General features: G+C 43.4%; 1 protein-coding gene across 1 annotated transcript in view; it reads right to left on the bottom strand.

Annotated features, from left to right (window-relative positions):
• Window positions 1–12,885: 12,885 nt before the first annotated feature.
• CYTIP (cytohesin 1 interacting protein) overlaps window positions 12,886–24,441 on the bottom strand; it is a 55,639-nt gene continuing 44,083 nt past the window's right edge. Inside the window, exons 7-8 of the mRNA XM_073634127.1 lie at window positions 22,617–22,683; window positions 12,886–17,467 (exon numbers count right to left, since the gene is read on the bottom strand). Of these exons, the coding sequence (XP_073490228.1) occupies window positions 16,995–17,467; window positions 22,617–22,683 (540 nt within the window). The 3' untranslated portion in view covers window positions 12,886–16,994. The remainder of the gene's footprint in view (window positions 17,468–22,616; window positions 22,684–24,441) is intronic.

Here is a 24,441-nt window from a genome sequence, read left to right as displayed (position 1 = left end):
GCGCGCACCTGTGTGCTATCGCGCAAGCGCTCGCCGCTTCATCGGGCCGGGCGCACGCATGCGCCGAAGCGCCAATCCAGCGCGCACGCACCCAGGGAGAGGATGAATGTGACTGGAGAGGACCCTTCTCTGACAGTGCCCCCCCAAGGGGCAGACTCCGGACGCCCAGACTAGACATCAATTCAGGATGTTCCAGATGAAAAGCTTGGATTAAACGTGGGGCATGGAGATTCCTAGCAGGCTCCCAGGAATTGTCTTCAGGAGGGTACCCCTTCCACTGAATTAGATATTGGAGCTGTCTGCCCCTCTTCCTGCAACTTAAAACAGACTCCACTTCGAATTTGTTCTCCCCATCCACTTCAGCAGGTGGAGGAGGAAGTTCCTTCCTCCCAGGGAAAGGGCTGGCCACCACAGGCTTAAGCAGGGATGCATGGAAAACTGGGTGTATTCTATAAGATGTTGGTAGTGCCAGCTCAAATGCCACGGGTTGACCATCCTCTTGATTTTAAAAGGCCCGATGAACTTTGGCCCCAGTTTCCGTGAGGGTAGAGGTAATCTGAGATTTGTGGTTGCCAACCAAACTTCCTCACCCACTTTGAAGATTGGATTTTTCTTCCTTCCTCGGTCATACTGTTTCTTATAATTGACCTGAGCTTTCCGTAGAGTGTCTTGGATCCTTTGGAAGTTAGATTGAATAGAGCCTATCCGGGCTTGTACGGCAGGAACAGACATTTCAGGGAGGATGTTAGGGAGGAAGGGAGGATGGAATCCAAAGTTTGCCCAGAAGGGTGATTGGTTTGTTGCGGAGTGAACGGAGTTGTTATAGGCGAACGCCGCATATGGTAGGAGAGTCGCCCAATCATCCTGTCAACCAGAACAAAAACATCGGAGGTGCTGCTCCAAGGTTTGATTTGTCCTCTCCGTCATGCCGTTGCTCTGAGGATGGTACGCAGAGGAGAGGCACATTTTAATTTCCAGGGTCTTGCAGAGCTCCTTCCAAAACTTGGAGGTAAATTGAACACCCCTGTCAGAGACGATGCTCTTGGGCACACCATGGAGTCTGATTATTTCCTTGAGGAAAATATTAGCCGTATCAGAAGCAGAGGGGGTGCCCACCATGGGTAGGAAATGCGCCATCTTGGAGAGGCGATCAACTACGACCAAGATGGTAGTAAACCCCGCCGAAGCAGGTAAGTCCACAATAAAGTCCATTGACACTTCCGCCAATGGTCGTTCCGGGATGGGCAAGGGTTTGAGTAGACCCCAAGATTTGGTGTTTAGACCCTTATTGCATTGGCAAGGTAAACAAGAAGAGACATAGTCTTTACAATCCCGTCTCCACCCCGGCCACCAAAAAGAACAGGAGATCAGTTCAATAGTCTTCCTTGTTCCGAAGTGGCCTGCGAATCTGTGATAATGGAAGGTTTTGAGGGCTAGAGGCCTTACATCCTGTGGAACAAAAATTTTCTCTTTGGCCCAGAGCAGCTCATCATGTTTTTTAAAAGCATGTGTTTCAGGAGCGGAAAGGCGGCTAGACGAGGATTTGATGGAAGTGATTAGATCAGATTGGGTGACTCCAAGGAAGTTTTGCGGAGAGAGGATGATACTAGGCACAGTGATCTGAGGAGTCTCAGAGAACATCCGAGAGAGCACATCCGCTTTTCCGTTCCTAGAGCCCGGTCTGTAGGATATATGAAAGTTAAATCTAGAGAAGAAGAGGGCCCAGCGGGCTTGTCTGGGCCTCAGCCGTTTTGCTGTCCTGAGATACTCTAGATTCTTATGATTGGTGAAGATCATAACAGGATGAGACGCCCCTTCCAACAGATACCTCCACTCTTCTAAGGCGAACTTGATGGCCAGCAGCTTCCTGTCACCTACATCGTAATTGAGTTCTGGTGGACTCAGTTTCCGGGATGCAAAAGCTACAGGGTGAAGAATGGCCTTGGGCCCATGTCTCTGGGAGAGAATGGCTCCTGTGGCAGTTTCTGAAGCATCCACTTCTAACACAAATGGTAAAGCAGGATCAGGATGTCGTAAGATTGGTGCAGAAACAAACAAGGTTTTGAGCTTGGTAAAGGCTTCCTGTGCTTGCTGTGACCATTGGAAACGGTCGTGTTGACGGGTAAGTTGAGTGATAGGTGCCACAATGAATGAAAAGCCATTAATAAACCTTCTATAGAAGTTAGCAAACCTGATGAACCGCTGTACCCCTTTTTTATCTGATGGAGCCGGCCATTCTTGAATTGCCTTGACCTTTTGTGGGTCCATTGCGACCCCATTGGTGGAAATGATGAATCCCAGAAACTGCACCACAGTCTTCTCGAATTCGCATTTCTCGGCCTTGAGGTATAATTTATGATTCCTGAGTATGGTAAGGATTTTTTTAACGTGGACTCGGTGAAGCTCAATGGTGGCAGAGAAGATGAGGATATCGTCTAGGTAGATGACTAAGAAATCGTCAAGGTATTCTCGGAAGATGTCATTAACTAGATGTTGGAAAGTGCCCGGGGCGTTGCATAACCCAAAAGGCATCACCAGGTACTCATAATGGCCAAACCTGGGCCTAAAGGCCGTCTTCCACTCATCCCCGGGCCGAATCCTGATGAGATTGTAAGCACCCCGAAGATCCAGTTTAGAGAAGATCTGGGCCGACCGAAATCGCTGGAACAATTCGGGAATGAGTGGTAGTGGGTAACGGTTCTTTACCGTTATGTTATTTAGTTGCCTGTAATCCACACACGGCCTTAAGGACCCATCTTTCTTCTCTACGAAAAAAATACCAGCTCCGGCTGGCGAAGAGGAAGGATGGATGAAGCGTTTTTCTATGTTTTCATCAATATAATCCTTCAGGACCTTCAGCTCCGTTTCTGACAGTGGAAAAATGCGGCCAAACGGGACTTCTGAGCCAGGAAAGAGGTCAATGGGGCAATCATAGGGCCGGTGAGGCGGTAGGCAGTCCGCCTTCTGTTTGTCAAATACATCCCGGAACTCAAGATATTCTGAAGGGACGTGTTGGAGATTGTCAGGCATGGGTGAAATGGCTGAGCAAATACCAGGAGCTGGGGTGAAGCAGTGCTGGGAGCAGTATTGAGAGGAGAAGGATACTTCCTTGGTCTTCCAGTTAATTTGAGGTTCATGCGCCTGGAGCCAGGGCAGGCCTAAGATTACAGGAAAGATAGGTGAATGGAAAGGTGAAATCGTAGAAACTCTTGATGGCCTGAGTCGTTGGAGGTAAGGATGGGCTTGGTTTCTCGGGTGATGGGTCCAGAACGGGGAAGAGACCCATCAGCCAAATGTACCAGGAGACTTTGAGCCTTAGCCTGAAGAGGGACATGTAGATTTTGGGCCAGCGAGATGTCTAGGAAGCAGCTACAAGCTCCGGAATCAATTATTGCTGGAAGACGGGTTTCCTCTGTAGAGAAATAAGGAGAGAAACATAAGTCTTGGGTATACCCATGGATCGGTAATTCACAGTGTCTTGCGGGTATGACTTACTAGGCCTCACTAGACAGCTGCGGAGGAAATGACCGGAACCTCCACAGTACAGACACAGATCGGATTGGCGTCTGCATTGCCTTTCTTCAGGAGTCAGGGGGGCACGGACCAGTCCGAGTTGCATGGGCTCGGCTTCAGGAGCCGAGGAGGTAGCAGCAGTAGGAGGTGGAGTATGGATAGCCATTGGCCTGAAGGGGGTCCAACTAGGTCGTGGCCCTTGAAAACGTTCTGCGCGTCGCTCACGTAAACGCCTATCCAGCTTGGTGGCTGATTGGATTAGTTCCTCTAGAGAGGCTGGGGTTTCTATCCTAGCCAGTTCATCCTTAAGGACCTCAGACAGACCTTGACGGTAGTGATAACTCAAAACAGGCTCATTCCAACTTGTGTCGGCTGCCCACTTGTGGAATTCCACTGTGTAATCCTCTATGGGCCTCTTTCCCTGGGAAAGGATATGCAGGGTTGCTTCAGCGGTAGCAGTGCGTTGTGGATCGTCATAAAGTTGAGCCATGCTCTCAAAGAAGGTATCAATAGAATTCAAGACAGGGCTCCTTTGTTCCATCAGACTGTGATCCCAAGCTTGTGGCTCCTCAGCTAGAAGGGAGATAACAAACCCCACTTTTACTGTGTCAGAAGAAAAAGTCCTGGGCTGGAGGGCCAGATAGAGCGAGCAGACATTCTTGAAGGCTCTGTATTTTTTACGATCCCCTGAGAAGTGCTCAGGTATAGGGACCCTGGGCTCAGGGAGCGCCATAACTACCGTTGAGCTTGCAGTGGGCTGAGGGGCGGAGGCCCCACTAGTAGGTGCGGGAGCTGCGGCTGCAGGTAGAGACGGACTGGATAGTTGCTGAAGGCGGCTGTCAATTCGGGTATAGCCCTCTTGTAGTTTCTGGACTGCATCAGTGAGGGCTGAGACCTGCTGGCACAGGATCTCTAAAGGGGAACGCGCTCTGTCGGCCTCAGACATCTGGCTGGTTTGTACTGTCAGGTAAGTACTTACCGAGGCTGAGATGCTGAGAGCGGTTCGCCCTTGTCACTATGTGCACCCCGTCCCCTGGAGATGAAACAGGGAATGGGTGGCACTAAGGAGCACGGGACACCAGCAGGTATGGGTCCCTTGTGGGAAACTGCAGAGCCAGGTCTGGGGATGCAGGAGTCCAGGAACCGGTGGAAGTCCCGTTGCTGGGTGGAGCAGACAAACTGTAAGCAAGCAGAGGGTCAAACACAGGCAATAAGCAAGACAAGTCCGTTAATCAGGCCGGGGGTCAAACACTGGTATCAAGCAGAGGAGTGCATGCATACAGTGCATGACCGCGCAATTGCCATTAAGGTAGTGCAGTGCTGAATAGCAAAAAATGCTCTGGTCACAAAGGAGATAAAATCTTCTGGAGGTCAAGTGGTTAAAGGGACTAGGAACATACGAGGCGGTTGTGGCATTTATAACTGTTTAAAATATTGAGACATTGAAAAATTCTGCAGAAATATTGACCAATTCTCGAGAATGACAAAATACTGTCTTCCAGAAAAGCCGGAGACATATGTATATGTTGTAGAAGAGCACCAATTCTGAACGATCACATTGTAAAAAGTGTTCCAAATCCCCCTGAAAGGAAACATATAACTTTTATGGATAGGAAAGGATCTTATGTCAGTGGTGGATAGTTTAATTTGCGGATGGTACGCTGGACTGCTCCGCTGAAGGTCCTTTTTACTGATGAATATCACATGCTTTTACTCATGGGCCTGCTTGTACAATGACTTTGGAACACACGGTCCACTTCTTGGTGCTTTTGCTGTTTGGAATTACACACGGTGGCGTAACCTCAATGGGTGAATGTGTGCAGGGCACATGGGCTCCAAGGGGGATCTGCTGTAGAAAAAAGTTGTATAGTAACATAATAACATAGTTAGTCAGATTGAAAAAAGTCCATCTAGTTCAACCAAAAAATAATAAAATACACCCAATCCTTCACCCACAGTTGATCCAGAGGAATGCGAAAAACCCCAGCAGAGCATGATCCAATTTGCTCCAGCAGGGGAAAAAATTCCTTCCTGATCTCCCGAGAGGCAATCGGATTTTCCCTGGATCAACTTTACCTATAAATGTTAGTACCCAGTTATATTATGTACATTTAGGAAAGAATCCAGGCCTTTTTTAAAGCAATCTATTGAGCTGGCCAGAACCACCTCTGGAGGGAGTCTATTCCACATTTTCACAGCTCTTACTGTGAAGAAACCTTTCCGTATTTGGAGATTAAATCTTTTTTCTTCTAGACGTAAAGAGTGCCCCCTACACCAAGTCCACTATTTGGACCACCTATGTATTTGTACATGTTGATCATATCCCCTCCCCCACCTTAATCTCCTCTTCTCAAGAGAGAATAAATTCAGTTCCTCTAATATTTCCTCATAGCTGAATTCCTCCATGCCTCATAGCTGAGTTCCTCCATGCCTCTTCTCTGCACTTTCTCTAGTTCCCTGATATCCTTTTTGAGAACTGGTGCCGAAAACTGAACTGCATATTTCAGATGAGGCCTTACTAATGATTTGTACAGGGGGGCAAAATTATATCTCTCTCTCTCTGGAGTCCATACCTCTTCTAATACAAGAAAGGACTTTGCTCGCTTTGGAAACTGTAGCTTGGCATTGCATGCCATTATTGAGCTTATGATCTACCAAAACCCCCAGATCCTTCTCCGCCATTTATTCCCCCAATTGTACTCCCCCTAGTATGTATGATGCATGCATATGTTTAGCCCCCAAGTGCATAACTTTACATTTATAAACATTAAACCTCATTTGCCACATAGTTGCCCAATTAGACAGTGCATTGTATGGTAAAGATCACAACAAAAAAATTTTGTTGGTGTACTTACCCTGTTGAATCTATTGTAAATAGACTTTGGATATGTAAAGAAGGTTGTAGTTTTGCACTACTTTCAAAAAACAGTTTACTCCACTAAAATGTTATTTCAATTTCATTGAATTACACTCTATTTACATGTATAGCTTTGGTTATATACCGTAATTGCTCCCTTATTTTGTCATTATTTTATATCTTACTGTAGATGTCCAATTTTTTCTTCTTCATGCCGTAAAAGATGCTGATTTCTAGCAGGGAGTCCAACTGATTTTTTTTCAAATAACCACACTGGTTTTTTTTCACTAGCAGCCTCTGTCTGTGGTCTAAACAGTATGACTACATCTCTCACCCTCCTTCCCTTGCACTGCCTGTCTCTAATAAGGAGATTCAGTTAAAACCCACAAACCAGAGTCATATTCTGAGTCAGGGCCTCCTGTAAGCAGACATGTTCACTAACCACTAATTGACAGTTTAAAGCTGAAGTTTAATCTGCTTATATTTTGCCGTACCTGGTTCCTCCCTCCCTTCTTCATCATAAACATACTAATTAAATTTTTAAATAAAACCTTTTTTGTTCTCATTACATATTTTATTTTTATACCCAGTGATGTTACAGTACACCTCTCCAGAGCTCTCAGTTCGGATGCAAGCAGTGGGCTGGAGCTTTACAAATATCAAAATACCTTGATGGACGGATGTCAGTCTGGAGGATTAGGTGCTCATAGGCAGGCTGCATTTGCACAGAAACCACCCAAGGTAATGTCCACATGTGATGCTGAGCCTCCATTATTAAAAGAACTGAAATGTAATTAATGAAAGGGGCAGACCAAGGACAATCAGGTTGGAGAGAAAAGAGCTAAATGATGCTGGATGGCTCTATCTGAATTGCTGCAACTTCTAATGCATATTGTGAGACACTCACAATGTGCTATGAGTAAGCAATTTCAGTACATGGGGGGCGTCTGTACAACTGTGCAAGATTGAGGCTGGGTTCCTACTTAATTCAGATGCGGCTCACAGCAGGGGTCCGGTGCGTCCCTGTTCTCCGTTTCAGGCTAAAATTTTTGCCTGAATTTGGACCTGAAATGCAGCCAAAGATGCACAGGACCCTTGTGCAAGCTGCTCTGCAACCGCCCCGGAGATGTGTGATCCAGCTCCATTGAGAGCCAGTCACACTTTCCTATCATGCGAATTGGATGCGGGGAAACCCGCATCCAATTTGTATAAGTGTGAACCTAGTCTCATGGTAAGGTCAGAGTTTAGCTTTAAGCGGACGTGCAATTGTTAGAAAAAAGAACAAAACAAATAAAACACACTACTGTATATAGTAATCCCATGAGTAAGTCAGGTATGACGAAACATGTCGGGGCGTGGCTGTACGGCATCCATCTGTAGCAGCGCGTGACGGAGGACGCACTGGATCGAGTCTGAGAGTGAGAGCGGGGGATCCAAGCCCGAGCTAGCGAGGATCAGTGAGTGGTGGTGAGAGCCTTATCCGCACACCTTGGCTCCGCCGTGATCATCATTGCATCTGGTGTTGGGCGTTTACACAGGAGGATTGGGAGTTGATGTTGCTGTGATCTTTTTGCTCGGTTTAAAGAGATTTTATGTCAGTGTAATGTTTGAAGTATACACAGTTAATATTAAATCTGGTTTTACATTACTACACTATCAGTGCATTTTTCATTTGCATGTGGTGTGAAATGGTACATACACGGATGGAATTTGGATTTTTCGTTTAAACCTGAGTGTAAGGTTTATCACGCCTACTTGCCAAAACACGAGAGTGTGAGGCATATTTATCCGGTGAGTTTTGAATCTGAAGGGAGAGGAATCACTGGTACGTTTGATTTGGTGGACATTTAAGAAATCTGCACATCATTCACGGTGTCTTTCCTATTGATGGACTTTACAACTTAATTTCTACATTTTTGTGGCACAGGGTGGCTATTCGTGATATATAAATTATTGTTTTGTGTGATACATATATTATTTGTTTTTTGATGTCACTAAGTATATTGTTTTTGATATCACTAACTATATTGGTCAAACACATGGTCACTTCACCACATTATAGTGTCAACACTAGCGCCGCTTATATTAATTCTCTGGCATTTGCGAATTAATAGAGTTCACATTATTTACATATTTAAAGTGGCAGCTTTGGAAGTTTTTACACTTCTTTACACATTTTTTTATATACACATTGTTTCACACGCATTGTTTGAGACACACATTTCCTTAAGCGCAGTGGTGGGAACTCAAGGTGGGCACGTTTGTATACTTGATTACCATATTTTACATGTATATAGTAAGGCGCTAACCACCTCCCTCTGGATAGAGCTTAGAAGAAAATGCAATAAATGTCAATATATAGTGCCAACAATAAATAGCCCATGCTCCTGCTGCTGTATAACTCAATGGAATTAATAGCTGAACAAAGAGATGTAAGTCACTAGGTAAACAGGCAATGTCCGGGCACTTGACCATGAATTCCAGGCCCATTGAACCCAATCTAATCGATAGAAGCAGTCCTCAGAAGGCCACAAAAATGGATTAACTCCAAAGATGGTGCTCCCTAGATGGAAACCAAAGAAACCCACTTGTATGTCCAATGGACTTATAACCCACAATTAAAAGTCACACATAGGCACAACCATAAAGTGAAAAGGCAAATGAAAGTGTCCAATTCATTGGTAAAAACACTGCTGGATAGTGGATGAAGACCTCACTGAGTGGTCTTATGTGCTCTCCTGCTGGCCCCCTGGTGTTACGACTTTACTCCTTCATTATTCTGAAAACTGAAGGTCCTATCTTCAACCTGGAAGCAATACCAGATTTCATGGTTGGCCGCCTTAACTCCGTAATAATACCTTCTTTACCACTTCCTAGTTCCATCGATCAAAGTCCCAAAGTCTGTGCTACAGCCCTTTCAAAATTCAATATTGAAATTCATTTGGGGACCCATCTGAACTGGAGTTAAACAAAACAATCTTATATCGTCAAAAGTAAAATGTGAATCCCGCTTATATTGCGATACTATGAGGCAGCACATATCGCTCCTCTAGTACTTTTACATGTCAAGTAGGAGGCCCCCATTTGGGTTCTCCTAGATGTGATAGCATGTGACCCTGTAGCTATCTCCCCATTACCCTGGTTGCCTCTGAATTTGAGAACCTCAACAATACCGCTTAGCTTAGCACATTCTCTTTGGGTTAGGATTCTCTTTGGGAAGTTGGGACTTTTATAAAATATCTCGGAGGATTAATCTCCCCTCCTCTGCTCTTATTGAACACAATAAAATCTCCCCTGTTCCCTCCTGGTATGGATTCATCAGCCAGATTTTAATGGTGGCTCAAGAAATGGTTTAGTGACATTTACTCCCTGCTCATTTTCAAGGCACTCAAAACTTTAAAATATTTCCAAGAGGTCTAATCAGCTAAAGCAAAATGATACCAATTTATACAGTTGCACCACTTTGTCTCTTCCTTACTGCAAAAAAACCTTCACCCTTTCAGTTTTACCAGCCTTCGAGAGTAAATGCTGCACCAATCTCCATTCCCCAGGCCTCATACCTCTAATATCTTCCATTTGATCTTTAAAAGCTTGTCCCAAAGATTGTATTTGAGGAAGACTGGGAGGAAATATGGTCAGTCATGGCAAAGACTTCATTTAATATATTAGTTACTGAAAATTTGTACAAAGTCCATTTCCGATGGCACCTCATGCCTTCAAGAATTGCTAAATGTGTACCCCAGTACTCACTGTTTTCAAGCCTGTGAACAGGAAGGTAAAGTTTCATTTTGGGTGGACATGTCCAAAAGCCTATAGACTTTGGAATCTAATCTACACCTTGATTCATGCAGTGCTTGGTTGTAACCTGTGCAAAAACCCGATAGAGGAACTTTTAATCAAACTCATAGAGAGTGTACCACATTGCACAGCAAAATAAATTAGTTTTATTTTCACCAAACAATTGCCCATGGAAGTCCCCCATGTTGAACTCCTCTGAAGTTCACTCCTGACTGAATGGAACCTTTGAAAACAAAAAATGATCTGATTTTTCTTCAAACATCCGCAAGAAGTTCCTGAAAATATGGTTCCCATGGATCTCATACGCCCAACCAAACCAGAAAGCTTTGAGCCTTTGCATTGCTAATTTACTTGCATTGGGGTCTGTGGAGGAGGGAACTACTTCTCCCCTCCTCCCCCTTACTCTCCCACTCTCTGCCTAACTTTCCTCTCTCCTTTCCTCTCGTATTCTCTTATTTCCTAATCACTCACTGCTTTTCTAACTCCTCTATTTCCTAGCGAATTAGGAGAGCTGTGATGATAACACTATCCAGTAGCCAATACATGCCAGCGGCATTTCAAACCTTCAGGCCGGGTTCACACCTATGCGAATTAGATGCGGTTTTACCGCATCCAGTTCGCATAACAGGAGAATGTGACTGGCTCTCTATAGAGCCGGTTTACATATCTCCGTTACGGCTGTGGAGCGCACTGCACAGAAACGTCTTTGGCTCCGTTTCAGGGCCGAATTCAGGCATAGAATCGGCCCTGATTCGTCCCTGAAATGGGGAACAGGGACACACAGCGGGTTACAGTGTGAATCCGGCTTTAATTCTTCCTGTGAATTGCATGCTTCTATTGGAGAATCACATGTTTTCTTATATTGCACAATGTGTTAAAAGGTGTCTGTAACAGTGAATTTTCATAAATTTTCTGTAAAATATAGTGCTTGACAACTCCCAGTACTCACTGTTATGTAAAACACTATTTTGGGGCTTTGCCCTCATTGTGCTTATATTAACCACTTACGGACCACAATGTAATGCGGTACATCGCCGACCTCTTCTGGGTTTAGGGAGCGCACATGTACCTCTAACACCCATTGTGATTAAACACAGTGGGATTTTGTTAGCAGGTCCCAGCCAATGATTCAATGCAGGGACCTGCTGATCGGCCGTGCCCAATCACAGCCCAGAGCCCTGTGTTGACAAACAACACAGGGCTCTGTACAGAGGGAACAATCTGCTTGTTCCTTCTCTCTGCAAATCAGGGAGAAGGAACAAAGGTTTTAGTAAAAAGTAGCATATATTACACACATTAACACTTGTTAGGAACACAGTTAACCCTATGATCACCCCTAGATGTTAACCACTTTCCAGGCAGTGTCATTAGTACAGTGACAGTGTATATTATTATCATTTATCACTGTGTTAGTGTCACTGCCGATGTCAGTGCCAGTTAGGCAGTTAGTTTCACTCCCAGCCAGCATCAATTATTGTCAGATTGCCCATTGCTCTATCACAGACCCACCATAAGTCGCTGATCACCACCATTAGAAGTATAAAAAAAAAAATCAAGTATATATACCAATGTTTGTAGAAGCTATAACTTTCACACAAACCATCAATATACTGTGTGATGAGTAGGGTGTGGGTCCTCGGGCCTACTCTGAAAGTCTTGGAAGGGGGTGGATAATAGGCCTTCTGGCTTGGTTCGCCCTTTCTCATGGGGTCTCCCTTTGGGGGAGTCCCACCTAGTACTTGGGTGGGTCTGTTTCGGCAGACCTTCCAGAGAACGGGGGTCCGTCTGGTTTCGGCTAGATGGACCCAAGTGAAGTACCTCAGTCCCTGTCTGGAGCCTAACGCCCCGGGGGATCAGGGTAAGGTCCTTCCCTAGTGGAGGATCAGTGTAACACCCGTTGCACGTTTTTGTGTTTCACTCTTTATGTGTGTGCACTTTTTTTGGCACCGGGTGGAGGTTTTTGGGTGTGTTTTGCACGCCACTGGCTTTTAAAAAAAAGAAGAAAAAAAATTAAAAATCAATATACACTTATTGGGATTTTTTTTACCAAAGACACGTAGCAGAATACATTTTGGCCCAAAGTTATGAAGAAATTAGATTTTTTTCATTTTTTTTTTTTTTTTTTATGGATATGTTTTATAACAAAAAGTAGAAAATATAGGGTTTTTTCAAATTGTATTTTTTCGATAAAATAATAACAAATAAAAATCCCAGTGGTGATCAAATACCACCAAAAGAAAACTCTATATGTGTGAAGTAAAATTATTCTTCTGGGTACAGAATGGCATGGCCGTACAATTGGAAGTTAAATCAGCGCTGTGCTAAATAGCAAAAAATGGCCTGGTCATGAAGGGATTAAAACCTTCCGGAGCTGAAGTTGTTAAAAAAACTATTAATAAACATAACTGAACAAGAAAATGTTTGTAATCAATAAGCTGGGTGTCTATTGTGATAGAGAATATAGAACCTAAGCCTCGTGGTGAGGAGCCAGAACTACTAGATGTTTTTTCAGCCAGAGACATAATAATAGTAGACAATAGTAGTGTATGCGGGGGTCCCTGTTATTGGTCGATACGGGTCTCTTCAGTCTCTGTATTCATAAACTAATCTACTGGCCCACTAACACCATACGCAACCATGTAACACATACACTCTGGAAGTACATACGGTACTCTTGTATTGTGTACAGACAGAAGACAATGAGTGAGAATGAAAAGGCAAGTTCATAGAATGAGTATATTTTATACATTAATCACTCCCTATTTACAATAGATATATACAAAACGCACATAAAAATATAGTTTTTAAAGTGCATCTGTCAGCTGTACACAATGAAGACAGACATTTTGTGATTTAGGTATTATTGGCATTAATTTATAAATCAGACAGAAATGTGCAAAACGAAATAACCAATACCAATCAACAAACAGCCTACAATCTACAATTGTATTACTTAAAAAAAAAAAAAAACGAATGAAAGGAGAATATTGAGTGCTATGTATTTTGCACATTATTTTTACTCTTTTCACTGTTTTATTAAAAGAGAAGTATGGGGTTTCTTTTTTTTGGGGTAATCATACTTGCCTAGGTGAATGGGGCATCAGAACGATGCTGCAGCTGTCCCTCCGTTGTCTCTTCACTGAGAACCGAGCCATTGATCACTGCTGATGTCTCGGTTCTCACTCCTCCCCGAGCAGATCCTCCACGTTCATTGGAGCGCTGAGCTGTGGAGGGGAGCAGGGAGCGGTCGTCTCAGCATCTCATCGGCTCGCTGAGACCACCATCAGTCCAGGCAGCTTGTGGATCCAGACTTGGGAGGTCAGGATGACACGGTGCCTCAACTGATGGCAGTGACGCCTGCGGAGAGCGGACTTCAGACCGATCTCTGCTGAAAACGGATCACAGGAGTGCAAAATGTATTACACTCCTGTGACCCAGAGGAGAAGTCCAGCCTAAAAAGCTTAGGCTGGACTTCTCCTTTAAATAATAACTAACTGAGCATTTCATATTCCTGATATGTGCCTACTGTACCATTTACTTTACTAGTTAAAAAACTATCCTGCTCTTTTTGTATTGCTTCCTTTGTGTGAAATACCTGGTGTTCCTGCCAGTCCCCCTGCTTTCCTATTTCAAACTGACCACACATCTGGCCTGAGAGCACATCCATTCCAGTGTGGTCAGTTTTCTGACTGTGCTGGGAGAACAGCCTGCCTGTCCTCCAAAGACCAGACTTGTGCTGACACGCCCCCTGCACAGTCATTTTACTTGGAAAAACAGTATTCTGCTGCTTCTCCACCCCAGCTCTCTAAGCCACGTATGCAGCTGAGAACAGAAATGATGTGATCACGTAAAAAAAATGTTTCAAAAATTATTTACAATGTTTTTTATATGTACAAAAATGTTTTGCCTTTTATTTCTATTACTGGCTGCATTGTTTTACAAGGTGAGGGTTCACATATACTATGCAGGGTTAACGTAAGCAGGCTTATAAGCTCTGTACAGGTTGCTTCTCGGAACTGTTTTGAGATGAGAAGGGGGAGGTGTTATGTAGTCCCAACACACTTTCAGTCTCAAGGTGACAATGCTGCTCCTATATACATACAGTGTAATGGGTGTGTGCATCGTCACTCTAGAGAGCCATGGTCTCCAAACTGCGGCCCTTTGCATGCTTTTATCAAGCCCTTGGAACACTATTTATTCCAATGATACTAACAGTGGGGCATAATTCCACCCTATGAGACTCTATGACCAGTAATGAGGCCCAATGATACCAATAATGGGGCACTATTCAAACCAATAACACAAATGATGGGGCACAATTCCTCCCAATAACACCAACAATGCAGCACAATTCCTTCCACTGACGCCAAATATAGAGCATTGGTTTTTCCCACTGACATAAGGATATTTTCTATGGCCAGTGACCACAGTGCACCCCCCCCACCCCACCCCCCCGGCCCTTTGTTTCGGAAGCATAAAGTACGTGACTCACAGGTTAAAAGAAAAAAAATGTAAAAAGCCTCTCTTTTCATCCTATATGACATGGCTAAGTGCCAATAAGCACCAGCACAATTACGAGAGAGGAAGAGGGGGAGTGACAAGCTTTCCATATTCAGAAGCAAATTATTAGCTCCCAGTGATCAAATAAAGTGGTATGGCAGTAAAGGAAAGATTTGTATGTGTCTTGGTGCCCATCTGCACCATTAAAGTGAATCTGTTGCTTTACCTGTATGGGCAAAGTAAAGGCTCACGTCAAACCTTGCAACTTTGGTATAATTGTCTGTGTAAACATATTACACATTTGGAATTAATGGTTTAAAAGAAATTCCAATTTCACCAGTCATGCTTTCCTCTGTCATGTATCATTGACCACAAAAGACAAAATAGTGGGACTTTACATATGCCTCCAATAGTAACTCAAGCTCAGTTACAAGAGAAAACAAAGATCACACTCAAAAATGGTGAAAGAAATATACAGAGCCATTGCTGTTTAAAAAGTAGGGGCCCCCCCAAAAGGAGAGTCATTTGGCATCCTGCATCCATGTGCATGGCAGGGGATCTTTTGGGGGTTGGTTGATGTGTCTAGGATCTCAAATATGTATTAATGGATTATTTCAATATCTGTTGGAATGTTTTTGATGTACGGTTTTCTCTTTTAACTGAGATTGAGTTACTATTGGAGACATAAAGTCCCACTATTCTGTCTTTATATATATATATATATATATATATATATATATATATATATATATATATATACACAATTTATATTTATATATATATATATATATATATATATATATATATATATATATATATATATATATATATATATATATATATATATAGGGATGATGCCTCCTCTGGTAAAATTCTATGTATTATTAAGGTCACCAAACACATACTTACTCCTTTTGTCATGTATCATTGATTTTGCATTCAAATATAAATATGAATGTTGGGTATTGGTTTCAGCACTTTGCTGTCATATAACCTCTTCACTGCACCGCCCCATTGGATAATGCTAGAACTGGTAAAATTCATATCTATGCAACTTTGATATAAGATAACATATGCCTCTTGAAAAAGCAAAATGTGAGGAGCTTTGTGTTAGAGCGTATGGCAACCATAAGCAAATTAAACAGGGTTTCTGAGAAGTGATACTAATTGATCTCTCAATGAAGGAACAACTGGGGGGGGCTGGAGCATTTGTGAAATGAAATGAAAGTCCACATGCCTGGGATGAAGGACAATGAGAGCTTTGCACAGACTGTTGGACAAGTCCTTTAGCATTTTCACAAGCCGGGATATAGTTTGCTGGGATCCACCTCATGGGAGTGTTCTGAGACTGGACAAGAAGACATTGTGTGAAAGATTCAGTGACAATGATTGTGTGAGCCTTGAGAACACCTGATACAATTTCCCCTTATCACCTCACCTTACCCCCTTGTCAGGAACCTCTTGTCAGCCATCAGAGAGATTGTGCTCTTTTTTCATGCAAATATTCATGGAAGCTTAACTAAGCATGTAAGTGTAAGGATGCGCATGCACAATCCTGTGTCCATCCAGCACAAATTTTGGTGCCTAGTGGACTTTTCAAACCTGAGGCCTGCATGGAATCATTGCTGAATTCTTTTTAGCTTGTATCCCTGTTATCCTTGATCCTGAAACCTGTTTGACCTGCCTTTGGACTATCCCTGCCTGTTAATGTCTGCTGCCTAACTGTGTTACTGACCTCAACCTGAACTCTTGACCAAGATTCTGACTATCAATTTTGTACCTCATTACCTGCAGGTTGCCAACTTTTGCTTATTTCTGGCCTTGATCCTGCTCATTATTTTAGTGCCTTCTTGCCCAGTTGTTGCTGAACTCAGCTTCTGACCCAGCTCTACTCTCTACTGAACTGGGTGAATTTGGGGTGCCCTCAGTGCTGTGCTTCTGCTTACCTGACACTAGCACTCCCAAGCTTAAGTCCATTGTTCCAGTTTCTTGCACCTCTGCCCTTCCATTGCCCTAGCAGTCCCTGTCTCAAACTCCAGGGGAGCTCGGATGGGAATTGTGCAAGGGGCCACCCTTATCATCTTGGGCTCCTCATACAGGTATGTGACACCCCTCCTTCCTCTAGTGTGTGATTAGAATTTATGTCTGTCCCTGTTTGTAATTAACAATTATGTACTGTATATCCCTTTTGTATATCCACCCTTATTTTAAGATACAGTTGTCCTTCCTTAAAATCAAGATACCTCCCGAGTACAGTCTTCAGATAAGTACATGCAAGCACTTGCTTTAATTTATTAATGCTGGTTTTCTGTCTATTGTACAAGAGTCACAAAGGAGATTCTTCCTCTTCCACTGATCTCTGGAGACCCGGGATGAACTTCAGGAAATGTTTTCTGATACTCCCTCGTCTGGCTTTCCGAGGCAATGTCCCAAAAAAATTGGAGAGGCTTATAGAGTCCCAGTTTGGTGACATTGGTTCACTTTCACTGCTAGTTATGCTAATGCTTCTATGACGTGCTAGTGTAGACTTTCTTAACGAGAGCCCATTGAACTTTAAGATGAAACAGTCTTCTTCAATACTAGACTGTCGACTGAAGGCTTCAGTTCCTGAATCCTCCTCGCATTCAGACATGGACCACAAACCATCCTCGCTAAGCGTTATGGAACCAGCGTGGCTCTTGGTGCTGCTTGAACTGGACATCCGATGTTTGTTCAAGAAGGAACCTGGTGTGGGGTTCTCAGACATTTTGAAATGAAGGCAGTTCATCTCTTCCCGTATTTTGCGCTCATTCACAGACCCTGTAAATAAAGGATTAAAGACATTACAGTCATGAAGTGCTAGACAGATACTTTCCCTGACCATTTCCCTACTTTTCGATTAAAGTGTTTGTAAACCTCTGAAATTAAAAATGAACATAATAAATCCTCATATAGTGTGTACTTGGCAGTGTGTGGGAGCACAGCTAGAGACCCCACAGCCACAGGACACATGTCCACTATGGTCAGAAGTATAAGGCAATGTCCAAACTGCTTTTCCACTTGATACTTTTTCAACAGATTTACTTATAATCAAGGCATAGCAGAATTCCATCTAATCAGCCATGCTCTCACAATGGTGGCACATTTCTCAATAAACAGAGACAATTAATGGAACAATTAATGAAATGCAACATGTCTGAGAGAGCAAATGCTGAGACATGAGCCCAATGCCAAGAGATCAAAGTCCATCTATTCCTCAATAAGAAGAATGTGGCTTATCCTTCCTCCTAACAGCATGAGAGACAGTCCTGATGCCCCCCCTCCCCTTCCTCCACTAAAGGGGAAGCCTGGTGATGGGAAAGTTTGTCCACTACATGATTCCATTTGAACAGTCCCATCCAAAAAAACATTATGGCTGGTATTACTTCACTCTGCGGCAGCTCCCACCAGAATCCTCCCTCTCTATTTCCCAACCCTGCTAACAGACTAAAGAGGACACCTTGTGGCCAGCTGGTGTATTACATTGCTGCCTTACCCTATAGGTGTACTGCATTATGTGTGACCATGGGTGGAGCTTTAAGGCCAAACTCCAGGTTTACTTTTACTTTAAATAGCTAATTTGGGCCATACTGGTCCAAAGAACCTTTTCCTTTACTAACAGATGTGTCCATTGGGAGCGCTGTATAAGCTCAATGTAGCATAAGGTACACTCAGTATACAGGGCTTTGTTTTGGCATTGATACGGGGACTTCCTGTCCTGTTCCTGAAACAAAATCAAGTTGGGCTGAGAGCTGCTCGGCCATTCACAGGAAGCCTTGTATTTTTATCAGTGAATACAAGTCTTTTTTTTCATTGGCTTATCTGGAAAGACAGACAGATGATGTCCGAATCTCAACCTCAGCTAATCAGAGGAAGTCTTGTATTTATTGACAAAATACAAAGCTTCCTGTGAAGGGCTGAGCAGTGCTCAGCCCAATTAAAATTTTGTCTTGGTATCAGACAGGAAGTCCCCATACCCCTGCCGGATCACAGCAACACATTCTGTATGTAGTTAATGTTACATACAGCTTATACAGTGCGGACAATGGCCACATCTGTTCGTAAAGGAAGTAGTTTGTTTGGGTCAGCTTGGCACACTTGGTATATTCAAAAATTCTTACAGTAAGGCCTCATGCACACAGGACAATTTGCAAACTCTCCTAGAAGCCTTTCCTCCTGGCAGAAGCGTTTTGGCAGAAAAAAAGCCTGACACTTGTAAAAGTGTCTAAATCTTTTAGGCGCGTTTACAGAGGTCAAGAGCTTGAGCGTTATTTAATTTCATTGGTCAGAATAATAATTTTATCTGGCCTTTGAAATTAATTAAGGCTCAAGCGCTAAACGCGCCTAGCGGTAATGCGCGTTTAGCGTTTTTTATGCCAAAACTCTGCTGATCCTGGACGCACTGGTAGTGGGGGTTTTTCCTGCTTCTAAGCCTCTGCCACTAAAAGCTGCTAGAAGCCTATGTGTACATGGACACACAGGCTAACAGTGAGGGGAGTTTAGAGGAAGGGGAAAAAAAAAAACGCTGGATGCCCCTAGAAGCAGCTGCAAAAACACCCTCTGTGCATGAGGCTTAAGGCTTCATGTACACGGGATGTTTTTACAACCACTCCTGAACGGTTTAACTTGACAGACAGTAATCTACGTTTAAAATGTCAGTTTTGACGCATTTACATGCCGCGTTTAGGTTTAGAAGTGCTTTAAATATATATATATATATATATATATATATATATATATATATTTTTTTTTTTTTTTCAAAATAGCAAAAAATGAAAAACGGCTGTAAACGAAACACGGCTAAATGCGAAGCGTTTGGTGCTTGAAGTGCCTCTAAACTCAGCTTCTGAACCCATTTTTTTTGCGTTCCAAAGAAAGACTCTAAACTCAACTCCCTATAAATGACTATAAACGACCCTGTGTACGTGTACTGATAAGATAACATAGAGGAGAGTTCAGGAGCAGTTGAAAAAAATGCCCAACTGCTCCTAAACGTGCGTTTAACAGCAGCAGTGTATGAGGCCTAAAAATGCTAATGCTCCTAAAAGCTAATAAAACGCTACTACAAGTTGGCACAAAAACGCTATTATAAGCATTTTTCATCCATCTAGCGTTTTTTGAGCTTATAAAAAAAATGCTAGTGTGCATGGAGCCTTAAGTTCCGGGCGCACGGGCTGAATGAAGGGCGACATCGACCCCTTCAATAAAAACCCAGCTGACATTTGACCCATGTGTATGGCACCCAGTCCAATAAAAAGCCGGTCGTTTTGGCAGAAGCCGACCCATTTGGCTGTCAAACGAGCATACTGGAAACCCAGCAGCCAACCGGCTCACGATCAGCGCTCTCAGCCAATGACTGAGAGCACCGACCGGAGTGTTCTGGCACGGGGGTTGTCCCCCTGTCAGAACACAATAGCTCAGCAGGAGATCGCTGTACTAACGTTGGATTGTTAGTACAGCGACTTCTACCGGACCTGTGAGGTTTTTTTTTGTTTAACCAGAAAAAAAAAACTAGTAGTGTGTACCAGGCTTTAGGCTTTTTTCCCTTTATTTTTACCAGGTAATCTGACTAGTAAGTCTGTTATTTTTCAACTTCCTTGACAGATCAAAGTGTCAGTTAGAGGGTTGAGACAAACCATTTAATGCTGACAGGGATGCTTAAAATGATCGGCTTTTATTTATTTATGTAAAACCTTTACCCAAAAGGAACAAAACTGTTGCTTTAACCGCTTCAGCCCCGGAAGATTTTACCCCCTTCCTGACCAGAGCGTTTTTTGCGATTCGGCACTGCGTCGCTTTAACTGACAATTGCGCGGTCATGCGACGTGGCTCCCAACAAACAAAATTGACGTCCTTTTTTTCCCACAAATAGAGCTTTCTTTTGGTGGTATTTGATCGCCTCTGCGATTTTTATTTTTTGCGCTATAAACAAAATAAGAGCGACAATTTTGAAAAAAACGCATTATTTTTTACATTTTGCTATAATAAATATTCCCCAAAAATATATAAAAATTTTTTTTTTCCTCAGTTTAGGCCGGTCGTATTCTTCTACATATTATTGGTAAAAAAAAAAATCGCAATAAGCGTTTATCAATTGGTTTGCGGAAACGTTATAGCGTTTACTAAATAGGGTATAGTTTTATGGCATTTTTATTAATAATTTTTTTTTTACTAGTAATGGCGGCGATCAGCGATTTTTATTGTGACTGCGGCGTTATGGCGGACATGTCGGACATTTTTGACACATTTTTGGGACCATTGTCATGTATACAGCAATCAGTGCTATACAAATGCACTGATTCCTGTGTAAATTACACTGGCAGTGAAGGGGTTAACCACTAGGGGGCGGGGAGGGGTTAAGTCAGTACTAGGGAGTGATTACTAACTGCAGGGGGATGAGCTAGCAGTGTCACTACACTGATCTCTGCTCCCGATTACAGGGAGCAGAGATCAGTGACACTTGTCACTAGGCAGAACGGGGAGATGCTGTTTACATCAGCATCTCCCCGTTCGTCCTCTCCGTGAGGCGATCGCGGGTATCCCCACCGCGATCGATTCCGCGGGACCCGCGACCCAACTCACGGAGCTCCCGGCCGTCGGCGCGCACGCAATGGCAACGGCGGGGAATTCAAATGGACGTACAGGTACGCCCATTTGCCCAGCCGTGCCATTCTGCCGACGTACATCGGCGTGCGCCAGTCGGGAACCGGTTAAACTGATTATAAAATGTTACCTGGAGTTCAACATTAATTTGTGAGTCAAGTCTATTAAAATCTCCTAGCACATTTAACACTACCTTCTCCCCAGACTGACAATGCTGCTATTTAAAGGTGTCTCCATTGCTCCTCCATCTGGAGTGGAGACACCCCAAGGCAGGATGAGTGTTACTGGCCAGATCACCAGATAAAATGAAAAAAAAAAAAAACACCTAAAAAAAAGAGAACGCATGAAGCCACTAAAGTAGTACCTTGGATTATCAGCATAATTCGTTCCAGAAGCATGCTTGTAATCCAAAGCACTTGTATATCAAAGCGCGTTTCCCCATAGGAATCAATGGAAACTTAGACATTGCGTTCCAGTGCCACTGCTGTTGTATGCAGTACCGCATGTGGCCAGAGGTGCAGGGGCGGCAAAAACACTCGGAAACACTCGATGACGCTCGGAGACCACTCGGAGAAGATCAGAGACACTCGGGTACCGAGTGTCTCCGAGCGTCTCAGAGTGGTCTCCGGGGGCCCCCGCACCTCTGGCCACATGTGGTACTGCACACCCCAGAGGCTTGAATCCTGCTTGTCTTGCGAGACAACACACAAATAAAAAAAAAATAGCTCATATTGCGAAACGCTCGTAAACCGCGTTACTCACAATCCGAGGTATTATTGTACATCTAAGGATAGTAAACTTCAATATACTGTATAACATTTTTATATTTGAGTTTAATACCACTTTAATGTTGGGTCCACAGAACAGAAAGTAAAAGAACATCTTCCACAAAAAAATGACAGGGGTTGTAACAGTTCCCTACGATATCTCACATAGGAAAAGCGTTTAGCTGAAGATATACTTCTAGAAAATCAACATTATTATAGTTAGGCCCCTTTCATGCGTGCGGACCGTTCAGATCCGCCTGTCAGTTTTTTCAGCGGATCTGAACGGTCGCTCCATATATCTCAACTCAGCCCCGATCCGATCTGCAAAATGCAGATGGATGGAAACCCTATTTTCCATCCGTCTGGCGGATCAGATGAAAACGGACAGGCGTTCCGTAATCATCCGTCCCCCCCATAGAGGAGACGGACTTGTCATCCGCCGGCTCAGCGGGGATCCCTGCTGAGCAAGCGGGTTGGCTGGATACGGATCCGCATGTCTGAAAGGGCCCTAAGGCATAAAAATCACAAGCAGGAGACTAATTAATAACTGATTTTATTACCATAAAGCAGTTGATGTTCTTTTCTTAAGAGGATCTGTAGCTCTTTCCATTTCGCCCGGAAGTCTTGCTGTGAATATAAAGAAGAGTTCTGTTTAATTTTATTACCAAATTTAAAGAGCGTTCCTGTAACCTACAGAGTGAGGAGAACCCTAAAGTTGTCCTTGTCTCCAGCAAAAAAAGGGAGAGGGAACTAGCAGCGGTTAAACCTGAATTAAACTTTATTAAATAGTAAATGTGGTAAAAAAATAGTTTATCAAGAAAGGCATAATCAATAGGTAATTGCACACAGTAGACAATTAAAAAAATTAAAACGTTGTCAAACTAAAAACGCATGCCCATGAGCTCACCCAAAACCAAAGCCAGTTGCACGTGTCACTCAACACAGATCAATAATTGTGGTGAAGATCGACAGTGAGGTCAAACAGAGGACTGAGAGGGTCTTGGGAAACCTTGCTGGCACGCACTACTAAGTAGTATTGTGTTCAACTATGGACCTCCAGGCTCTCTATATGTCCTCCATGCAGATGTGATGGCAATTGCAAAAAAAAAATCATGACCTGATGATATATAATGAAGATCAGTGAGGTGGGTATGTTGGACATTTTAGTCGACTAAAATGTACTGGAGATTTAGTCAACTAAATATGACTAAATTGCAGAAGACTAAATGGGACTAAAACTAGAATGCCATTTTAGTCAAAAGACTAATGCCCTGTACACACGGTCGGATTTTCCGATGGAAAATGTCCGATCGGAGCGTGTTGTCGGAAATTCCGACCGTGTGTGGGCTCCATCGGACATTTTCCATCGGATTTTCCGACACACAAAGTTGGAGAGCAGGAGATAAAATTTTCCGACAACAAAATCCGTTGTCGGAAATTCCGATCGTGTGTACACAAATCCGACGGACAAAGTGCCACGCATGCTCAGAATAAATAAAGAGATGAAAGCTATTGGCCACTGCCCCGTTTATAGTCCCGACGTACGTGTTTTACGTCACCCGCGTTCAGAACGATCGGATTTTCCGACAACTTTGTGTGACCGTGTGTATGCAAGATAAGTTTGAGCCAACATCCGTCGGAAAAAATCCATGGATTTTGTTGTCGGAATGTCCGAACAAAATCCGACCGTGTGTACGCCCTATAAGACTAAAACATAATCGAAATCTGCTGCCAAAATTAACTCTGTTAACTATGCCCCAGGATGACGTCAGATTGTGACGAAACGCGTAGGGTGAAGCGACGTGCTGACGTCACCGTGTTCACAATTCCCGGAAGGACGGGCTGCTGTTTGGAGCCGGCCGGCTTGTAGATTACATGCGTGTTTTTAAAGTCTATGATGCAAGTGCAATCTTTCTATTCGAATAAACATGTAAAGAATTTTATGCTATGGCAAGTTTCATTTCTTTTTGGGGATCTTCCATGACCGAGTCTTCCTAAAGTGGTGGATTTCTTACTCATATCTCCTGGTTTTGCTGGATGGATAGAGGCCCAGGCAGGGTTATAAGCCACAAGCGATATTGAACCTACGTAATAGGGGGTCATTTTAAGTCGGTAAGCAAGCACTTTATAAGGTGGAGGCTGATATTCAAGATCACACATTTCTGGTGATGGATGGTGTATACAGTGTTTCAAGAATGTTTTCACTATATGGACTGTTTTTTCTGAAAGCAACTATTAATTAGTATTAACGCAACTTTAGGAGTGATTATTGTTGTTATTGCTAACTATGCGATGTTGGTACAGCAATCTCCTCGCTGAGCTATTGTGTTCTGATAGGGGAATTGAACACACCAGTCAGTGCTCCCAGCCACTGGCTGAGTGGTG

The sequence above is a fragment of the Aquarana catesbeiana genome, linkage group LG06 (genome assembly GCF_042186555.1).
Source record: "Aquarana catesbeiana isolate 2022-GZ linkage group LG06, ASM4218655v1, whole genome shotgun sequence".
Taxonomy (NCBI): Eukaryota; Metazoa; Chordata; class Amphibia; order Anura; family Ranidae; genus Aquarana; species Aquarana catesbeiana.
This window is presented reverse-complemented; position numbering and strand designations above follow the sequence as displayed.